This window comes from Garra rufa, chromosome 2 (assembly GCF_049309525.1).
Source record: "Garra rufa chromosome 2, GarRuf1.0, whole genome shotgun sequence".
In the NCBI taxonomy this organism is placed as follows: Eukaryota; Metazoa; Chordata; class Actinopteri; order Cypriniformes; family Cyprinidae; genus Garra; species Garra rufa.
Genome location: NC_133362.1, coordinates 36,682,231 through 36,704,470, shown reverse-complemented (window position 1 = coordinate 36,704,470; position 22,240 = coordinate 36,682,231). Strand labels below are relative to the sequence as shown.

At 41.0% G+C, this 22,240-nt stretch overlaps 1 protein-coding gene across 10 annotated transcripts in view; it reads right to left on the bottom strand.

Moving 5' to 3' along the window:
- Positions 1–22,240, bottom strand: part of col13a1 (collagen, type XIII, alpha 1) — a 143,472-nt gene that overhangs the window by 15,779 nt on the left and 105,453 nt on the right. For 8 of the 10 annotated variants that reach the window (XM_073834210.1, XM_073834211.1, XM_073834214.1 and 5 more), the window contains 14 exons: positions 13,725–13,811; positions 13,573–13,599; positions 13,429–13,464; positions 13,245–13,301; positions 13,116–13,139; positions 12,937–12,990; positions 11,412–11,456; positions 11,155–11,289; positions 9,659–9,730; positions 9,451–9,495; positions 9,295–9,345; positions 9,087–9,113; positions 8,881–8,967; positions 726–761 (listed from right to left, as the gene is read on the bottom strand). In XM_073834210.1, coding sequence (XP_073690311.1) covers positions 726–761; positions 8,881–8,967; positions 9,087–9,113; positions 9,295–9,345; positions 9,451–9,495; positions 9,659–9,730; positions 11,155–11,289; positions 11,412–11,456; positions 12,937–12,990; positions 13,116–13,139; positions 13,245–13,301; positions 13,429–13,464; positions 13,573–13,599; positions 13,725–13,811 — 783 coding nt within the window. The remainder of the gene's footprint in view (positions 1–725; positions 762–8,880; positions 8,968–9,086; positions 9,114–9,294; positions 9,346–9,450; positions 9,496–9,658; positions 9,731–11,154; positions 11,290–11,411; positions 11,457–12,936; positions 12,991–13,115; positions 13,140–13,244; positions 13,302–13,428; positions 13,465–13,572; positions 13,600–13,724; positions 13,812–22,240) is intronic. The other 2 variants (XM_073834217.1, XM_073834219.1) reach the window with 2 other exon arrangements.

Here is a 22,240-nt window from a genome sequence, read left to right as displayed (position 1 = left end):
ATCTTCCATTTTCCTCCCATGACTTGGAGAGGATTCAACAGAAGGGCTGTTAGACATCTTGCTTTTTCGGGAAGTCTTGCTTCTCAGCCATTTGTATGCCATGAAATCACTGTTCATGCAGCCGCATCCCATCATGCTCTGTCCTGGCATGACATTACAAGATCAAAGCTTGTCGTGGAATGAAATAAAGCTCTGAAGCTTGGAGGGAATTAAGCCTTCGAAAGGTCAACAGAGGTCAAGCATGTCTGAAAAAATTGATGTGAAGGTATAGAGGGCTGCGACGGCATGAAATGCGAAGGATTGTTCATTTTTGTAAAGCACTATGTGCATACTTTTCAAAGAAAGAGAAATTGCATTTCACAGAGACAGAGAGAGAGAGAGAGAAATGTTTATAAGTGTTTGGCCATGCTCCCCTTCAGTCACTCGCGTGTTGACAGGTTGAGAAATCAACCGAGCGCGGTACCTCTGGAAACAGCAAGAGGCAACAGCCAAACAGGCTTAGGGACAAAGTCAACTCAAAGTCATACTCATGCCTCAGTAGAGATCTATACAAGGCCTTGACCATTAGACAACACAGAAAAGACACACAGAAGCAAGCAAGCAACAGCTCAAGCAGAAGCAGACAGACAGAAAGCAAGAAGCAGGCAGACTGCGGAGGGGTAAACGAGAGAGGGATGGATGGAAATAGAGGGGTGGATGATGGGAACGGGTCTTGCGCCACTCACCACTTGACCAGGTCTGCCGTCTAAACCATGAGCCCCCTGGACAGTGTGTAAAGAGTTACAGAGCGAGAGAAGAGATGGAGGTGGAGGAGAGGAAGGGAGGGAAGGGGAGAAGTGTGGGGGGAGGTGAGTGAAGCAGTGACTCGTGTGCCACATAAAAAACAACACTAGTTTTGATGGAGGGGTGACGTGTTGAAGATGACATGTGAGAGACAGGCAGTAACTCCTTTTAGCGTGACTTTAACATAACCAGACTTAAACTGGTCCATTCAAACATTCATTACAACTTTATACATGGCGATAAAATAACAACAGGTGGCATATAAATTCCAGAAGAGATGCAAAAACTAAAAATAATACTAAATAGTAAATAGTTGCTGTCTGCTGCCTTCTAAGGCAGTATGTTAACTGAAACGCAACCTCTTAAGTGACTGATCTGGAAGACTATACATAGCAAGTGACTTTGCGTGCCACACAAACAATGTTGGGGTTATGCATTACAAGTATAATCAAGTTACTTTTTGCAAGAAAATATCTGAGTTACTTTTTCAAGTAACACAAGTTCCTTTGTTTTCCAATTTATTCACTGACATCTATCCAGTGTTAAGAAAAACTGGCACTTCCTTCAGCATGAAGAAACTGAAAGGGCCTTTTCAATTGCTTACAAAAGTAATCCAAATTAATGTAATCAATTATTTTCCATAAAAAGTAACCAAGTAACACAATTAGTTACCTTTTTATGGAATAATGCAATATTGTAACGCATCACTTTTAAAAGTGAGTTTCCCCAATGGTGGACACAAATAGTGCATTTCATTAGAAATGCACAGGATATTTGATTTAGCATGTAACTTACTTACATTACCAGTCAAAAGTTTTTGAACAGTAAGATTTTTAATGTTCTTTAAAGAAGTCTCTTCTGCTCACCAAGCCTGCATTTATTTGATCCAAACTACAGCAAAAATCTTGAAATATTTTTACTATTTAAAATTACCGTTTTTAAAATGTGATTTATTCCTGTGATCAAAGCTACATTTTCAGCATCATTACTCGAGTTTTCAGTGTTACATGATCCTTCAGAAATTATGCTGATTTGCTGTTCAATAAACATTTTTAATATTATTATTATCACTATTTAAAACAGTTGCTTTTTTCAGGACTCTTTGATTATCCAACGATTAGCATTTATCTGAAATATAAAGCTTTTGTAACATTATACACTATGCCAATCAATTTTTTTTTACTTTTATTTAGCAAGGATGCTTTAAATTGATCAAAAGTGATGATAAAGACATTTAGAATGTTACAAAAGATTTCTGTTTCAGACAAATGCTGTTCCCCTTCAGTCGAATCACTTCGACGTTACATTGGGATCTCGCCTGAGAGACCAATCATCTCTGAGCCTTATTCAAAAGGCCAATGAACATTGGCGAGTGGTATTTGCATGCCGAACCACTCCCCCGTGCATACGGGTATAAAGAGGGCGGCATTACAACCACTCATTCAGACTTTTGCTTTCAGAGCCAATGGTTCGAGCCTTTTTTTCTCTGCAATTTCACAGAAATCCTACTACAAGAGTTCTTCAGAGTTCATGCTCCCTCTTGCTGCTGTGCTGCCCAACTAAAAGAGTGTTTCTGAAAGAGCATTGTTTGGCAGCCGCCAGCGTGATCCTGCGGGCGGCCGTTTTCACGGCCACAAAAAGCCTTTGCAAATCCAGCGAGCAGCCCCGGCGAGTGCACGGCTGCGAAAGCCCCGCGGCTCCTCCCTGGGCAACCGGGATCACAAAAGAGCAATTTCTCGCGGCCGATTAAGACGTTCTTTTCAGAATGGCTTTTCGGCCGTGCACTTCTGGATGTGGTAGTTTCCTCTCCTCAGCGGACGGACATGAACCGCTGCCTCACGTGTTTGGGCTTCGAGCACGCTGATGCGGCGTTCATGGATGGTGCATGCCCACACTGTGAAGGTATGACCATGGCCACGCTGAAGTCCCGCCCTGCGGACTTCTCTACCTCAGCGTGACCCCGTCGAGTTCCCGCAGCAGTACGCTTCCCCGCCCGCCGGGTCGAGTGTCTCCTTCGGTGCTCCTGCAGAGGACGAGATGTCTATCGCAGCATCAGAGGGAGAGTCAGACGGTGACACATCTCTTCCCTCGGCGCAGCGCCCGCCTGCGGTCGCTGCCCCCTCGGAGGCTGATGTCGAACTGTCGGCTATGCTTCTCCGGGCAGCCAGGGGGATCGGTTTGGAGGTTCCTGAAGAGCACCCGGCCGATCCCTCTAGGCTGGATGACTGGTTCCTGGGGAGGGCACCGGCGGCAGCGCCGCGCTCTCCCCCGGTCCCTTTCTTCCCGGAGGTGCATGAGGAGCTGTCTAAATCGTGGCGCGCTCCTTATTCATCCAGAGCGCGCTCCAGCTCCTCTCCCCTCGCCACTCTCGATGGCGGGGCGGCCAAGGAGTTCGTGGCGGTCCCCCAGGTCGAGCGCGCTGTCGCGGTGCACCTTTGCCTCTGCCCTGCATGCCATGGCGACACTCCAGGTGTACCAGGCGCAGGCATTTAAACACCTGCACGAGAGTGGTCCCGACCAAGGGGTATTTAAAGAACTCCGCGCCGCCACCGACTTCGCCCTCCGGGCCACGAAGGTCACGACGCGTTCCCTTGGTCAGGTGATGTCCACCTGCGTGGTCCAGGAACGCCACCTATGGCTGACCCTGGCCCAGATGGCAGAGGCCGACAAAGTTCGCTTTCTCGACTCTCCTATCTCCCAGGGCGGCCTATTCGGCGACACCGTGGAGGACTTTGCCAGCAGTTCTCCGCGGTCCAGAAGCAGACGGAGGCCATCAAGCATATCCTGCCCCGCCGCGAAGATACCATCCTGCCGCCTGGGCCCCCGCCTCCGCCTGCCCGTCGCCGAGGGCGTCCCCCCGTGGCTCTGAAACCAGCTCCGTCCCCTGCTGAGCAGCATGACGCTAGACTCGCAGCCCGACGTCGAGCTGCCCGTGGGAGAGGGACGCCGCCCGCCTCTCAGGGTCAGGCTCACACTCGCAGGCGAGCTACGAAGCGTCTCTGATGCGGGCACCCCGGAGGTGGAGAAAACTCCTCTGTTGGGGACGAGGACATCTGCATCCCCACTTCCGGTGGAGGGCCGGGAGTTGTTCATTCATTCAGCATCCCCGCTGGCCTACGGGTCGGCGGTACACAGAGTTCACCTCCGGGGCTCCGGCCCTGAGTTCCTTCCTGAGCAGCACTTCCACTCCTCGGAACCAGACTCGGAGCCGGATGTCGCCAACGCAGGAACCAGGGAAGAAGGTAAGCACTGCTAAGTGCAGTTAGACTTTCCCAGAACATACAAAGAGTAATCCTTCTGTGGTCAGTCGCCTTCCCTGTCTCCCCCTAGGCTGCCCCACCACGGTCACGGCGGTCAACGTCCCTTGATACCGCTACTGTGGTTGATACGGACGGTACGGCCCGGCTCCTGGCATCCGCCCAGGCTCAGAGGTACCCTTTACATTTTTGTCCATTCGGGGGGCAAGCAGCATTGGGCTCCTGGACGGGACCTCGACTGCAGTGGCATATCAATTGCCTCGAGTTGTTGGCTGTGTTTCTGGCCCTTCGCCGATTCCGACCGGTGTTGTGTCAGAAACACGTGCTTGTTCGCACCGACAGTACTGCGACCGTAGCTTACATCAACCGCCAGGGTGGTCTTCGCTTCCGTCGCATGTCACAACTCGCCCGCCACATGCGTGCCTCTGCCCTGCCTGCGGAGGTCGCGTTCCTACTGGCGAAGGACGCGATCTAGCCTGTCCCTCCAGCCGGGATGAGGTCAGGGTCTTACAGCCCTACTTCAACGTGCCCAGATAGAGTGGTGGGTTAACACCCATCCTGGATGGGGCTCTGTCCCGGCCCCTTCTCAGGCTGTCGGCACAGACGCTCACGACGAAGTGCATACGAGTATGCTTCCGTCTCCGGGAATGGGTTGCAGCCATCCGCCTGAAGGGCACCCGCTACCGCGTCTCGACTTTTCCCGGCACACACCCCTCTGGCGGCCTGTCCCCGGGGGTCGAGCGCCCCAGTGCGAGGTGCTTCCGTTTGGCCAGTCCTCTCCTCCTTGCCTTTTTTAGGCCACGGGAGCCCCCTATCCCCTCTTCGGCAGACAGGGTTTCGCGTCCGACCGTCTCACCGACTGGTGCTTTCTAGCCCACTCGTGAGTTCCGTTGTGCGAATCCGGGGACCTGGTGCTTCGGCACCCCTGCCATCTGGTCCTTCAGGCCAACCGAAGGAAGAGCAAACTCTGCCTAGTGCAGAGGATCTCTTTCCTCGGTCGGGAGCCCGACTCGGTCCACAAGACAGCCCGCCTTTCTACCAAGAGCGCGCAGTCAGTGCTGTAGTGCCTGAGCTTTTTCAGGCACAACTCAGCGGTCCCTCTCAAAACTTAGAGGCTCCTGGGGCACATGACAGCTTTAGCCGCGTTGCAGCTGAGCTCGTTCATGTGAGACCGCTTCAGCACGATCGAGTCCTATGATGGGCATGGCGTCTCGGCTCACTCCGGACTGGCGTTTTCCCACAGTGTTGCCGACTAGTCAGCCCGTGGACTACCACGGGTTGAGATGCTGTGTACGACGGGCGCTTACAGCTTGTCCACCATCTGCTCCCACGGAGTCTAAGTGGCCGATTTTGCTACTTGCCATTCTCTCGAAGCGGGGAAACTCAACCGTGCAGCCTAGCGGCCCCACGGCAGTCCACCCACCCTGCAGAATGACGACTCCCCCCCGTGATGTTCCAGCTAGCTCGGAGCTATATCAGCAAGGCCCAGCCTCTCCTGCTTGCCCTTCCCGATTCCTCCCTTTGCCAGTAGCCTCTTCTCAGAGTAGCACTGACACACAGCTGACCTCCAGGGCTCAAGTACGCCCTTCCCCAGCGAGCCTCCTCGCACAGACACTGTGCGAGTCCAGGGAGGATGAGGAGTAAGTCTTGTTGGTTGCGCCACAGAACTGGCCCACCCGGACTTAGGTCTTAGTAACCGTCTCCCTCGCGGCAGCCCCTCCCTGCTTGGGCACGGGCACCCTCAGACCTCTCCGGCCTGCCCCAGGCCGTCATAGAGACTGTCACTCAGTTCCAAGCCCCCTTACTAGGCAGGCTTATGCACTGAGACAAGGTCTGTTGGCTGACTAAGGTTCCTCTCAAGGGAGGACCCACAGAGATGCACGATTGCAGTAGTGCTTTCCTTCCTGCAGGACAAGTTGGAGCGCAGGCTGTCCCCTTCACTCTCAAAGCGTATGTCGCTGCTGTCGCAGCATACCACGATGCAGGTAAGCACCCACTGGTCGTGAGGTTCCTGCTAGGCGCGAGGGATTAATCCTTTTCAGACCGCGCCCCATACCCCCTTGGGATCTCTCCGCCGCCCTCCAAGGCTTGCGGGACGCCCCATTTTTGGAGCCACTGACCCCAGTCGAGCTATTCTGTCGCTTAGACAGCGCTCCTGGCTGCCCTGGCTCCCATCAGAGGTTAAGGGACCTAGAAGCCTTCTCTGTCAGCGAAGCGTGCCGAGAATTTGGGCCCGGTCATTCTCACGTAAACAAAACCTGAGACCCCGGCCCGGCTATGTGCCCCAGGTTCCCACCTCGCCTTTCCAGCGATCAGGTGGTGAACCTGCAAGCTCTGCCCTGGAGGAGGCAGACCCAGCTTCTGCAATGTTGTGTATGCACTCGGCACTTCAGACGCACCGAGCAGCTCTTATTGCTCCGGAGGTCAGCAGAAAGGAAATGCTTTCTCCAAACTGAGGTAGGCTCATTGGGTGGTAGATGCCATATCCCTGTCATTTGTATCAGGGTCTGCCAGGCCCCTTAGGAGATTCCTACGCGTTGGCTCTTGGCGCCTCACGAGCAGATATCTTAGAGCTGCGGGCTGGGCGACACCAAATACCTTCGCTAGGGCTCATAACCCTTGCTTAGAGGCCGTTCCTCCCGTGTCCTAACATAAGGACTTCAGGTGAGCGGGAGGCCAGCTGGTGTCGGCTTGCTGCGCCATCCCCACGAGGGTCCGTGCGCTATTTTCCCAGAATCTTCCCTCCGGCGAACCCTGGGTCCTCCATGCCCCGCAGTCAGGGCTACAGTAGATGCGGAGTAGTTCCTGACTGTGCTCCTGCTGGGTCTCCTTCGGCCCGCAGGTTGTGGCAATTTTCTCAATATTCTCCAGTGGTCAGCCAGAAGGCCTCTGTTTTCCTTGTATATCCCTAAAGTCTTATGGATATATTGAATTTACTTTCATTTCCATGTAAAGATCTCATGTGCTCCCCCCCCAACCCATGCTTCAGTACAACTGGCACCCCTGTGGGGCCCCCTACTCGGCCCCCAGGGCGTTGGGAAGGTTACTCCCGTACCCGCCTGCGGACACGTCCGCCTGTCTGCATGTGGCGTAGGGCGTAACGCGGTGTCAGGTTCGTGGCCTTTTCCATGGGTCTAAGTTCCCAATGTAATGTCGAAGTGATTCGACTGAAGGGGAACGTCTAGGTTACGTAGGTAACCCACGTTCCCTGAAGGAGGGAACGGAGACGTTACATTCCCCTGCCACGACCTGACGTTGCGATGACGCCGGGCTCGATCCGGCTCTTCAGCAAAAACCTGAATGAGTGGTTGTAATGCCGCCCTCTTTATACCCGTATGCACGGGGGAGTGGTTCGGCATGCAAATACCACTCGCCAATGTTCATTGGCCTTTTGAATAAGGCTCAGAGATGATTGGTCTCTCAGGCGAGATCCCAATGTAACGTCTCCGTTCCCTCCTTCAGGGAACGTGGGTTACCTACGTAACCTAGACGTTCTTCTGAACCTTCTATTCATCAAAGAAACCTGAAAATCAGAATATTAGAATGATTTCTAAAAAAATAAAGTGACTTGAGTAATGATGCTAGAAATTCAGCTTTGAAATCACAGGAATAAATTACATTTTAAAGTATATCCAGATAGAAAACAGTTATTTTAAATAGTAAAAATATTTCAAAATTTTACTTTGGATCAAATAAATGCAGGCATGGTGAGCATAAGAGACTTCTTTAAAAAACATTAAAAATCTTACTGTTCAAAAACGTTTGACTCGTAGTTTAATTTGATAATAGTATATTGTTAAGCTAACAAAACAGCCAGCCTTTGTGCCAGAAGTGCATCTAGAATGCCTTAAAATTACGTCTCGGTAGCTCACTAGGTTATGGAAGAGAGCACACTGTCAGGGAAACATTACCCATCAATGCTGAATTTTCTTAAACTGTATTTTAATCTTGTTTTAAGTACAAATCAATAAATAAATTTAATTTTGCTTGAAATGTACTTGAAAATGCACTGTTTTTCTTACCATATTGTTAAATTAACACAATGTTGTCAGATCTGTGCTTAAAATAAGGGGGGAAAACACTAACTAGTTTAACCTGTTTTTACTGAAAAACAAGACAAAAATACTGATTAAGAAAACTCTGATTATCTCAGTTTCTAAATCTCAGATTTTAAAAAAGGAGTTACTGTGGCATTGATGATCTGACTAAAATAAGTTTATCAATGACTCTGACACCATATACACTAGAAGTCAGAAAAAGACCCAGGGAATTTACAGTAACAAAACCTACAGCATGCTATTTTACAAAGCAGAGAGAAAACATTTTATAAACAACCACATACAGTATTTTGTAATAATAACATGAATGTCAGTCAGTTACAGTATTCTGAAACCATCAGGAACTTGTTGGTAATCTATTAAAAATGTGTATAAAACAATGTGACAAGATGATTACATGATAACACTTGTATATATGATTGCCAAATGTGGACATCCACTGATTCATGCAATGTGACGACACTTAGCCATGAACCATGACGCCTAGTTACAAAGACACGTGAGATAGCAGCACATTGATATTTGCATTAAAGCACAAACCTTGCACAAAACATGCTTTTCCACTAACGCTGCACTCAGGAAAGACAAAAACATCTTGATTCAGCTGACAAGACTGTATGAAAATATCTAAATATTTATGCACTGGTATCAGATATGAAGTACTCTTTTTGATATATTTGATAGATCGGACAGCTCTTTATCCTACATTGTACTAACTGTAAATGCAATGTACGTTTATCAAATATCAAACACTGGATTATAAGAATCAGAAATGTACTTACAGGGAGTCCAAGATGGCCTCTGTCTCCTTTGTCTCCTTTCTGTCCAGGTAATCCCTTCTCTCCTCTCAGGCCTATTCCTGGATCTCCCTGAAAAGAACATATGTGATTTTAATGCCTTTTTTATAATATGGCAGAGAACAAATAACACTTTTTTTTTTTTGCATAAACAACAACAGACAAGAAGGGACTTGGGTTGGAATATTTACCTTTGGTCCTGACAAACCTGGAGGTCCCTGATAAGCAAAAAATAATGAATATTAGAAATCAGGATCAAAACTCAAACATTTTGAGTTGTTTGAAATTAGTTTCGCTTCACAAATGCACCATCATAGGAAAAAAATTAACTGTTGCTTCTTAGCACAGATATATGTCTGCTGTTATCATAAGCTTTTGTGGAGTCGATATTGTCCTCACCATTGGCCCAACTGGCCCTGCAGGTCCTGGAGGTCCAGCAGGCCCATACACCTGAGAGAGAACATTTCATTCAATATATTTCCCAATATATTTCTATTGAAACCCTATAAAGCCCTCTAACATGTGCAATCAACAGTTAAAAAGTGTGGAACATACCAGCTCTGCTTTATCTCCTTTCTCCCCAGGTTCACCTTTTTGACCCTGAAGACATTATGATAACACAAAAGGATAGGAATACTCAATTTTACCATTCATTCGGCAGAATTCAAGCTGGCATAAGAAAATACACTGCATCCCAAAGTCATGGCATGTCTTTTTAAAACAATGACAGCAATCTGTTTGCTTGAGGGGCACCATTGCGTACCATTGGGCCTGGCAATCCAATATGGCCAGGGGGCCCTGAAACCCCCTTTTCTCCAGTAGGGCCATCTAAACCCTACAGAATGAGGAAAGAATGGGGAAATTAAAATTAAAGTGTGCAAAAGGTCAATTAGTGGTCAACTGGGTTGATGAACATCATTTGACAGCCTTGAAAACAAAGTCCACTAGCAAGAGGCCTTTGAACTCATAGCATCCAACATGTAGGATTAATGATTAGTAAACTGTAGGCTTTCAAGACGCAATGCTGCCCACCCACCACAAACTCTTTCCAAATTCATCAAAGCACTCAGGATGACCACACCTAATCATATAACAATGACCACATTTACATGCAAAACATTTCCTGGTTAAGGTCTATATTCCGGTTAAGCCCTTTTACATGTTCTACAGTTGTTACAATATTTCTATGTTCTCAAATATCCCAAACAAGCAAATAAAACGTCCTCAACTGTAAAGCACTGTCCTCTGAAAATACTGGGCATGCTTTCTTTCTTTTTTTATTACTTTACAGTCAATATGCCAAATTAAGTTTACATGAATCCAAACCTCTCCTTAGATATACCAAGATTATTATTAATTTCTAGATATTGGCTTAACTTGGTTAAAGGAGAAGTTCACTTCAAGAATTACAATTTCCTGATAATTTACTTACCTCCATGTCATCCAAGGTGTTCATGTCTTTCTTTCTTGTATCGCAAAGAAATTACGTTTTTGAGGAAAACATTCCATGAATTTTCTCCATATAATGGACTTCAATGGTGGCCAAGGGGTTAAAGGTCCAAACTGCAGTTTCAATGCAGCTTCAAAAGGAATAAAAATAAAAACGTATGTACTTTTGAACCACAAATGCTCATCTTGCACTAGTTTTGCGATGCGCATCCTCATGCATTACGTAATCACATTGGAATGTACATGCATGGTTAATTCTTCGACTGTGTACTTCAGTTCAAAAAGGTAGGGTAGGGTGAAAAACTCCATCTAATTTATCCTCCAACTTCAAAATCGTACTTCTGCCTATGTAACGCATGCGAGATCAAATAATGTGTGAGGTTGAAATTACCAATCGTGTCACTAGATAAGACCCTTATTCACTGGCTGGGATTGTGTAGAGCCCTTTAAAGCTGCACTGAAACTGCAATTTGGGCCTTCAACCCGTTAATCCCCATTGAAGTCCACTCTATGGAGAAAAATCCTGAAATGTTTTCCTAAAAAAACATATTTTCGACTGAAGAAAGAAAAACAGGAATATCTTGGATGACATGGGGGTGAGTAAACTATCAGGAAATTTTCATTCTGAAAGTGAACTTCTTTAACTTGACAACTGGGTTAATGCATTTACATGATGTGTGCATAATTTGAATATTATGATGTTTTGATATCAGAATATTCTTTCGAGCAGGGGTTAAAGGGCAGACCCTTGTGGTTATTTAACAACTCAGATGTAGTTAGATGATGGGAAGGTCAGGCACAGTCACTCACAGGTGATCCCGAGGGACCCATGTCTCCCTTGTCTCCTTTTGGCCCAGGCAAGCCTATGACTCCTCCTTCTCCCCGTGGTCCCTCTGGTCCAGGAGGGCCAATGAGTCCCTGTTCTCCTGGCTTTCCTCTTGGACCCTAAGAAGCAAACAGGTACAATCACTCAGCATTATGAAGGATCAAGTTGGGTAAATGCATCTATTAATGGACTAATGGCAGAGTAGTGGCTAAAAAGGTATTTAATTTATAGCAAAAGTTACCTTTTCCCCATCAAGACCAGGGGGGCCAGGAAGTCCAACATCACCCTAAAAAATAAAAATGTTATGTTTAATGCAAAAGAACAAAACAGTGTACAGTTACAGTTAGCATTGCAAATCACTGTATGCATGCTGCTTAAAAACTTCCTCAGATCCCACCAGAATTTTCTATGAATATAAAAGGGATGTAACAGTCTCGATATCATCGTGGTCACAAGACGATATGAAACGATAGGTCTTTCAGGCAGAAGGTTTAGTTTTTAAAATATATTTAAACTTCTTATTCTAACATAAAAGGTCTTTAAAATTGTGCTTTGGGCCATTATGCTGTGGCACAGTATCTGTCAAACGAACAAAAGCCGTATATGGCTTAATCTCTTCACCAAGTCTGTTTTTGTTGTGTGTTTGAAAGCGAAGCGCACACTTTGTTCAGGCAATCAGCTCATGATCCGGTGTTTTCCACGCCTCAAAACGGCTCAGTTCACAGTTAATGCAGTGAACTCATTTAATGCATGTGCTGTGAATTCAACATGGATTTGGGAATGCAACAGCCACAAGTTATAATTTATTTTCACGGCAGATTATTACAGCATTTCACTAGATTTGTAGACGTGTTTTTATAAGCCTGTTTTCACTGAAACTGGAGTTTTATAGCTTAAAATGCAGTAAGTTTAAATGGATAACGTTACTGCAGTACAAATTCAAAACATTCAAGTGTAGAAATTAGGGAAGAAGTATTGTAATTTCCCTGCAGAAGTGTAAAGCAAAAATAATATACCTATAAAATATTCATTTTCATTTATTTAACAGTGCAGTTGTTTTACAATATATGTCTATCACTGTCATAGGAATAACAATAATATAAAATTGTTGCTATTAATATTATAGTCTAATTTGTTTGGCTTCCTAAAACACTAGTGGGAATGAAATTTAGGCTGAGACAGTATACCACAACTAAAAAGAGGGTTGAGTCCCCTTTAAAGTTCAGGTTTCTCTCTTTATATAATGGACTTCTATGGTGCCCCTGAGTTTGAACTTCCAAAATGCAGTTTAAATGCAGCTTCAAAGGGCTCTAAACGATTTGAGGTTAAAAAGTATATAAATTGTAATTGTTTTTTTTAGAAAATAACCGATCGTTTCGCTAGATAAGATCCTTTTTTCCTCGGCTGTGATCGTTTAGAGCCCTTTGAAGCTGCATTTTGGAAGTTCAAACTCGGGGGCACCATAGAAATTCATTATATGGAGAAATATCCTAAAATGTTTTCCTCAAAAAACATAATTTCCTTATTACTGAAGAAAGAAAGACATGAACATCTTGGATGACAAGGAGCTGAGTACATTATCTGTAAATTTTTGTTCTGAAAGTGAACTACTCCTATTTTTTAAAATATTGCAATAAATAACATATAATGGACTTAATATCCAGATATTATCGTACCGAGAGATTTTGATATTGTTACATCCCTAGAATATAATCTAAAATTATTCTTATGTTATACATCAAGGATGAGAGAAGTTTTTTAGCTACCTTCAAACCAGGGGTGCCAGGAAGCCCTGGAGGTCCAGGTAAACCAGGAGGGCCCTAAAATAAAAATAATATACACTTAAACATCTGAAAGTAGTTGTCTGTTCATCTGTTTATGTGCTCAAATACACAAACAACATCCAGTTTCCCAACAAATACTTTTAAACAACAAAGACACTTACCATTAAATGCACATTGCGAATATCCTGGAAAATAAAATAAAATTAGTGCCTTCACATAATACAAGTGAATCTGTTATACAAGGCCGAGAAGTGAATATGCACTATAACATAATCACAATAAAGACATACATTTTCATTGTTGTTGATTAAAGATTTTCCTGGCTCCCCGATCGGACCTGGTGGACCCTGTTGAGCAATAAAGAAACAATCAATTAATATATATCATTATTTCTGATATCAGTTAAACTGTAAAACAAATCTGGTGACTTGTTTGCATTATTTTCTCTGTCAGTGACACATGGCCTCTACTCACCCTTGGTCCAGATGGGCCTTCCAGACCAGGGTCACCCTGCAAGACAAAACATTAATTGTGCTATTTTCTCCAAGGACTTATTTAAAATATAAGGTCATGCAATGCACACACACTATTTTTTGTAATAAAATGTCAATTGCTCACCTTTATGCCTTGATCACCTTTCTCTCCCTATGAAAAGACATGCAACAATGAAAATTGAAATTCAATTCTGACTAAACCATGAGCTTGTTTTGTTAAAATATGGAAGTCACGCCACATCAAGAAAGAAATTAAGAAGCAGATATAAGGGGTACCCTGGGTCCAGCTTGTCCTGGCAGTCCTGGTGCACCTGGTTCTCCTTTAATGCCAGTTCCTGCTTCACTAGGTTCGCCTTTTTCTCCCTAGCAATAAATAAAAATCTAGAGGTTAACCATCACTTGACTAATTCAAAGATTCAAGATGCAGCTCTATTTAACCAAGGCGTATAAAATGTTCTAGTGTGAGCATCTTGTTCCCATTTCCTTTTGAAGCATTACAGTTAGTGTCTTTAATTCACCACAGCTGCGGTACTTAAACACAGGGAGCGAGAATAAAGGTGTGGTCACTCAAATACAACAAATATGGGCCGCAGAATATGAGGTCACTTTCTGGGGCTTCTGTTTTGCAGAAACACTAATTAAATCATAACAATTAACACATCAAAGATGTTAAAACAGACTGTCTTCTTTCATTGCCTGCAACACCGCAAACCATGCAGATTTAATGCCCGCTTGCATGTGCGTATGAAAATAAATGGAACACAAAGTCTAGTGAAACCGCAATGTAATAATTTCACATTGTTAATTTTCAGTACAGACAGAGTAATATCTGGAAATGAAAAGAAACAGACATTGTGGCAGCAAAAACAAACAGCACTGAGTGCAGACAATTCACAGAAGTCTTTTAGACATGCACGTGTAACTAAAGTCAAATCTATGCAATTTTACAAAAAAATAAAATGTGGTTATTTTTATTCAGCCTCTTTATTCTAACCCTTTCTTTTGTCTGTGGAACACTGAAGGTGAATTTTCAAAAACACATATTTTGATCATTCTTTTTCTATTTATCATTCTCTATTCTATTTAATGAAAAACTTAAATGAGAACTGTTCCCTTAGCAAAAAATAAATAAATAAACAAACAGAAACAAATATAAATAATAGTAAAATCACATTTATTAAAACTTTGAATTTGCAGAAAACAAAAGACATAACTTACATTTTTAATTTTATATTTTAATTTAATTTTATATTACATTGAATTTGATATGTTTAATTTTATATCATATTTAAATGTTAATTTAATTTTATTTAATTTTATTTTATTTTAGAAATGTTGCCTTAGAAAAAAATTAAACATAAATAATAATAAAAATGACAAAAACTTTGAATTTACAGGAAACAAAAAACATTATATATTTTAATTTTATATTTCATTTTGATTGTATACATTAAAATTTTATATTATATTTAATTTAATGTTTAATTTAAATTTAATATTTTTTTTATTTTATAAATTTAAAAGGTATATTAGAAATGTTGCCTTAAAAAATGTAACATATATAAATAATAATAAAAATTACATTTACAAACATAACTTACATTTTTTATTGAATTTTATATTTAATTATATATATATATATATATATATATATATATATATATATATATAAGAAAACAAAATATCGCTATTTAATAAATAGAAACATATATAAATAATAATATAAATGACATTTATTAAAACTTTGAATCTGCAGGAAACAAAAGACATAACTTACATTTATTTTATATTTAATTTTATATTTAATTTTAATTTTATCAATTTTAATTTTATATCATATTTCATTTTTATACTTCATTTTAATTTTATATTATATTTTATTTTATTTTAATTGTTTTAAATTTTAATAATAATAATTAATAATAATGAAATGAAAAAATTACATCTATTAAAACTTTGAATTTACAGGAAACAAAAAACATAACTTACATTTTTTATTTTATATTTTAATTTAATTTAATTTATATATATATATATATATATATATATATATATATATATATATATGTGTGTGTGTGTGTGTGTGTGTGTGTGTGTGTGTGTGTGTGTGTGTGTGTGTGTGTGTGTGTGTAAGAAAACAAAATATAGCTATTTCAAAATATAAATAAATACTATAATAACACATAAAATAACACTGTTAAGGTGGTGGAAAAAGGTGCATAATTTGGACCATTTTTATGTTGCTTTATTTTGTCATTTTGAAGCTTGACAATCAGTAAATTTAAAAGAATTGCCAAACATTTTTCAAAAATTAAACTGTTCCACGGAAGAAACTTAGTTTGAGAGTTTAAGCTCATTATCAGAACAAGCACTTATGCAAGAAACAGCCACAGCACACATTTGGGTGTACCTTGTAGCCCCGTTTTCCAGGGATACCAGAAACACCTGCCTGACCCTTCATAGCGACAGAAAAATCTCTATCACTTTCATATGATCAGCAAAATGTGTTAAAGATACAACCACAACAAACCAGGCCTTTCTTTACCTTTCGTCCAGGGGCGCCTGGGAAACCAGGCTCTCCCTGAAGGGCGCAAGACATCACATCAAGAAAACACAAAAAAGAGAGAAAAGGAAAACAGTGAGAATAGACCTAAACACAACCTCAAATGCTGATCTTTAAAAATCAACACAAGAATCAGCATTCGAAATTTCAACTGAAGATTATTCTCAGTAATTAGCTACGTCAATCGTAAACCCCCATGGGTCCATCAAATGTCATAATTTCTATTGAAGCAATTAAACCACGCGCTGGTATCAATATTTAGACTGGTATGTCGAAGTTTTTGCTCTCCAGGCACGATCACTAGCAGCGGCGCAATGAGCCGCCCCACAATTGGTTTGTTATTAATAGTACAGAGCACATGACAGCTATTTAATTCATGTCTGTTATCTCAGACTAATGAGCAGACATGAAGGCAGTGATCTACAGACACAGCTGCGGCTGCATGCGGACACTCGACCCATCGAGGTCGAGGGTTTGCTGGGGGGTCTGACTGCTAGTGGCACCATCAGTCTTTCTCATTCCTCAAGTCTCAGACGCCACTTTACAGTATATCAGAAGGTGAGACGGTTGTATGTGTGGTGCCTGTATAATGAGCTATTAATCACACTATAGTGTGAACGCAGCTTTACATACAGTCATAACAGATAGGACTGCGGTCTCAGCAGTGGAATGCTTCTAGAACAGCATGCAGGGTTCTGGGAAAAAAGGATAGTTCTTTATAAAATGGCTAAAAGGGGATGGATAGAGGCTGCAGTAGAAGTGAACTACCTTCACTCCTTGTTTCCCAGGCATTCCAGGCATCCCTAGCTCACCCTGCAAAACCAGCATCAATTATTCATCTTTTCAATACTTAAACACTCACATTCACAAGCCAAAACCAAAGAACGCACTCATAACACAAGCAAAACACCACTGAATGACTTTTACTTCAGCAGATTGTTAGAACTGATGACAAACGAGTATTTCTCTGCACATCTGCTCACCACTGGACTGTATGTTGAGCTTTGGATGCTGGGTTCTTAAAGGGATAGTGCACTCAAAAATGAATATTCTATCATTAATTATTTAACCTCGTGTCATTCAAAACTTGTAAGTTGAACTTCGTTCATCTTCAGAACACAAATTAAGATATTTTGGATGAAATCTGAGAGCTTTCTGAGCTTGCATAGACAGCAATGCAACTACCATGTTCAAGGCCCAGTAAGGTAGTAAGGACATCATTAAAATAGTCCATGTGACATCAGTGGTTCAACTGTAATGTTATGAATATTTCTTGAAAGCTCCGAAAGCTCTCGGATTTAATATCAAAAATATCTTAATTTGTGTTTCAAAGATAAAGGTCTTATGAGTTTGGAATGACATGAGAGTGAGTAATTAATGACAGAATTTTCTTTTTTGGGCGAACTATCCCTTTAAAGCTACAGTTCACCTAAAATGAAAATTCTTCATTTACTCATCCATATGTTGTTCCAAAGCTGTATGACTCGTTTTCTTTTGCTGAACAAAAGAATATATTTTGAAGAACGTTGGTAAAACTTTTAATTTTGGGTGAACTTTTTTTTTTTTCCCCCAAAGCTCCTCGTTTCTGATGCTGGAAGAAATAAGGTGTACAAATGTAATAGTTAATAATTTACGTTTTAATGTCAAAATGCTGTTTCAGTGGAATACAGCATTTGCACATAAATAGCAATTTCACTGAAGGAAAGAGTTTTTCATTGAGCTTCAGCGAGAAAAAGTAATGCAATTCTAGCTGGGTAGATTACTTACAAGATGTAGTCCATTACTGATTACAAATTACATAACAGAAATTGTAGTAACGTAATCTGTTGGATTACACATAGTAGGTAATCTGAGTACTCGTTGATTACTTTTTAATTACTTTTGGCATAATCTTACAAAAATATTTGTCAGTCTTTGTAATCCACATCAAAAAGTGCATTAAACATTACATTACACCAAACTGGGGATCTTTAGGTGATGAAAAGCTAATAAATTAAATCATAAAAATGTCTAATTAAACTAATTGTGTGGCCTGTATAGTCACCTGACTAATGGATAATTATTTTTTGGAATCTTATTACACTACCAGTCAAACGTTTTTGAACAGTACGATTTGTAATGTTTTTTCAAAAAAATTCTCTTCTGCATTTAATTAATCCAAAGTACAGCAAAACAGTAAAATTTTACAATATTTTTACTATTTAAATGAACAGTTTTCTATTTTAAAATGTAATTTATTCCTGTGATTTCAAAGCTGAATTTTCGGCATTACTCCAGACACAATCCTTCAGAAATATTTCTAATATTCTGATTTACAAACATTTATGATTTTTTGAAATTGGGATTTAAGCATCAACTTAAAGCTGAATAAATAAGCTTTCCATTGATGTATAGTGCAAAAAAAAAAAAAAAAGAAAAAATTAAAATATTAAGATTCTTAAAGTTCCTTTAAAGTTCTTAAAGTTCTTCCAAATTAAGTTCATAGGAATGCATATTATTAATCAAAACTTAAGTTTTGATATATTTATATATTATATATTTGATATATTTGATACATTTACAATATATGTACAATACAAAATATATTCATGGAACATGATCTTTACTTAATATCCTAATGATTTTTGGCATAAAAGAAAAATTTATATTTTTGACCCATACAATGTATTTTTGGCTATTGCTACAAATATACCTGTGCTACTTAAAACTGATTTTTTGGTCCAGGGTCACATTTATTATGTTGAAAACAGATGACTAGATTTTTTTTTCAGGTTTCTTTTATGAATAGAAAGTTCAGAAGAACAGCATTTATCTGAAATAGAAATCTTTTGTAACATTATAAACGTCTTTATCATCAACTTTGATCAATTTAAAGCATCCTTAAAGTATCTATAATTTTTGATAATAATAATAATAATAATAATAATAATAATAAATCTTTCTTGAACTGCAAATCAGCACATTAGAATAATTTCTGAAGGATCATGTGACACTGAAGACTGGAGTAACGATGCTGAAAATTTAGATTTGATCACAGGAATAAATTACATTTTAAAATATATTCTAACAGAAAGCAGTTATTTTAAACAGTAAATACATTTCACAATATTACTGCTTTTGCTGTATTTTGGATAAAAAAAATGCAGGTCTGCTTGGTGAGCAGAAGAGACTTCTTTAAAAAAAAACATCTTACCGTTCAAAAACTTTTGACTGGCACTGTCTGTAATCTAAATGACATGTAATCAATTACTACCCAGCACTGCTTAACACGTCACTTTTCAACAAGCAACCAGTTTCACTAAAACACACTTAATCAGAATAAACCAGCATGGAATTCCAGTTTAAGCTGGTCTCTTTAGCAGGGTTATCAAACACACAAACAAACAGGTAGATTAGCCAGCACTCAATCACCACATTACATGCTAGTGCCACAAGAGAGGCATTTTACAACATGTCCAAAAAGCCTCTACAGAAAACAATGCATGCCATTTGGAGACAGGCGTCCAGACAGCAGGCAGATGAGGGCAGAGGTCAAAGATGGCATGAAGACTCCAGTGAGTCTGAGCAGGGGGCAGGTGGCAGAGCCTAGCATGGCATAACCCGCTCTGACAGGTGCAGCAGTGGTCAGACCTTGGAGAGAGCTGCAGGTTATCAAGAGAGCCAGACGCCATATGTGTGCGGTTTGAGAGGGTATTAATGATCCAAGGCACTCTAGTGTGCTTTTGGGCCTGAGACAAGACTGCTTGTCATACTCAGCTGCCTTCATAAACACTGACCAACCAGAACGGGCGGCAGGGTTTGGACAGGGCAGAGAATCCAGTTTATCCAGTAGATGAAAGAGTTTGACTTATAGTTACCGTCCCGTTAAGGGAATGGAACGATGCTATGATTGTCGATCACTTTAATCATGAAAGATAGACTTCTCGGACACATGCTGAAAACAGGAAGTGTCTTTGATCTTCTTCATTTCCAATCAACTCACACCATTCCGTTGGCCCTTCTGCCATCATCATGTCTCCTTCAACCTTGTCCGTGTCTATTTTAGAGCAAATAGCACTTGGTGGGGCAGAGGCTAGTGAGTGTGGACGGACACAGGCTGCAAGTGATTTATGGGAGCGCTAATCTTCAGGCTAAAAACGATGAGGACGGAGTCTTTGGAGTTGAGGGGCACTCTGGGAAGGTGAAGAGAACCGTCATCAGCACTGAGGAGTAGTGGCTGCATTCTTTGCTGACAAACTTGATTCCTTCAGGACGGTTCATAATAAGTAATGACTTACTTTGGCTCCTATGAAATACGAGAGCATGGTATACGTGCTTGGCCCGAGGTATAAAGAGAAAGTGGGTGAACGGAATTTCCAAACTAAAGCTAATAAGTTCCATTTATATACATCATCATGCATCATATACTGCACAAAGGCTCCTTGTATGAAGAGAAAAACAACTATAAAAAAATGTAGTACGGAGTCTTAAAGGCACAGTGTATCATTTTTTAGCAGGAGAAAAAGTAATAGCAATCAGGTTGACTTAACTTTGTGACAAACGTCACAAAATGTTGAGTTTTTGCTTAAAGAATAATCATAAATCGAACATTCTGTGAAGAAGATTATCCAACGCTGTATTTATTTAATTAAAAATACAGTAACAACAATATTGTGAAATGTTACTGCAAATTAAAATAACAGCTTTCCATTTTAATCCGTCTTCAAATTTAATTTATTTCTGTGATAGAAAACTGAATTTTCAGCAATATTACTCCAGTCCTTAAAGTCACATGATCCTTCAGAAATCATTACTTTAGTCTGGAAGCCTGTTTCTGCCACCTAAAAAAAGGTAATCACTACTTTTTATATCACAATTATGACTTTTATTCTTAGAATTGTGAGATATAAACTTGCAATTGTGTTATAAAGTCACAATACTGAGAAATAAAGTCGCAATTCTAAGAAATAAACACAATTCTGAGAAATAAAGTTGCAATTTTTAGAAATAAAGGCCCAATCCAAATTCTATTTTCTACCCCTTCACCTACCCCTCGCCCCTTCCCCTTGTCCCTTGAAACAAAGCGGAAAGGGGAAGGGCTAAAATATTTCCCCTAAGAAATGGGACACCACTACAACACTGTTATACGTCATCATACGTTGTCGCTAGTTCCTAATGTTACGTCAGAGGACATGCGCAGATGTTTATCACACATTCCAAGATGTCAAAAATGTTGTCATGTTGCAAAAAGTACAAATGTACGGTGTATGTACCATTCATTCACATGTACATATATGTCCGAAAGCAAAACAAACAAGAGAAGGGAGAAGTGGGTATATGCTTCATTTGTGAATTTCGTTTTGAACTTTCTATTTGATCGCATTCGTTTACTGGATCCTTGGACTAAAATGTTTACAGGGGTTCACTGGTTTAAGAAATTTCTGATCGTAAAAATCTGCTTATTTTCATTTGTAAGGTATTGTTTTCATTATTATGTACTGATTTAAATTACTGGTGCGGGAGACAGGGCGGGCGCAGGTGCATTAGGCGCAATCATCATCAAATACATTTCAAAGCAAGCCGGCGCCACGGTCCTGACTGCATCATCACTGCCTTTATTGGGTGTTTTTAGCGAATATTTACATTTATTCACATGACTGGATGTGGTGGACTGCCATGACTTTCGCTAACGCAGGACACTACTGAATAATGCGCATCAGAGGGGAAAGTGGAAGTGTGTATACACCGTATACCTGCGTACACCCTCCACTACACCACTGTTGCAAATTGCCGTGCCACTGGCCTTTCATGTTTCTAACATGCAGTCAAGTGTATATGACATAAAAATATATTTTGTAATATCGTGCAATCAGTGCTATCTGCTAGCAAACTTTAGCGATTTTTTTTGCAAACGTTTATTTTAGGGGTGGCCATAGATTAATTTTTTTAATCTAGATTAAATCTTGGAATTAATCTAGATTAATCTAGATTAAAATGGCTAATTTGAATTCTGCTGAAGGCATTCAGAATATGTGTGCTACCCAAATGATGACTAAAAGTAAGTCTTCGAGAACGGGCCAGGTGGCGCATTAGATCAGGCGCTCATCTCCTGTTTCCAAAATGCATCACAAACTGCTTGACAATTGCATTCACAACATAATTAACTATACAAACTTGTGTAACCAAGTACTTCTGCGCAAAAGGCTGCACGACGTGCGCGTTGCCGTTAAATACACAGACGCGCACGGGC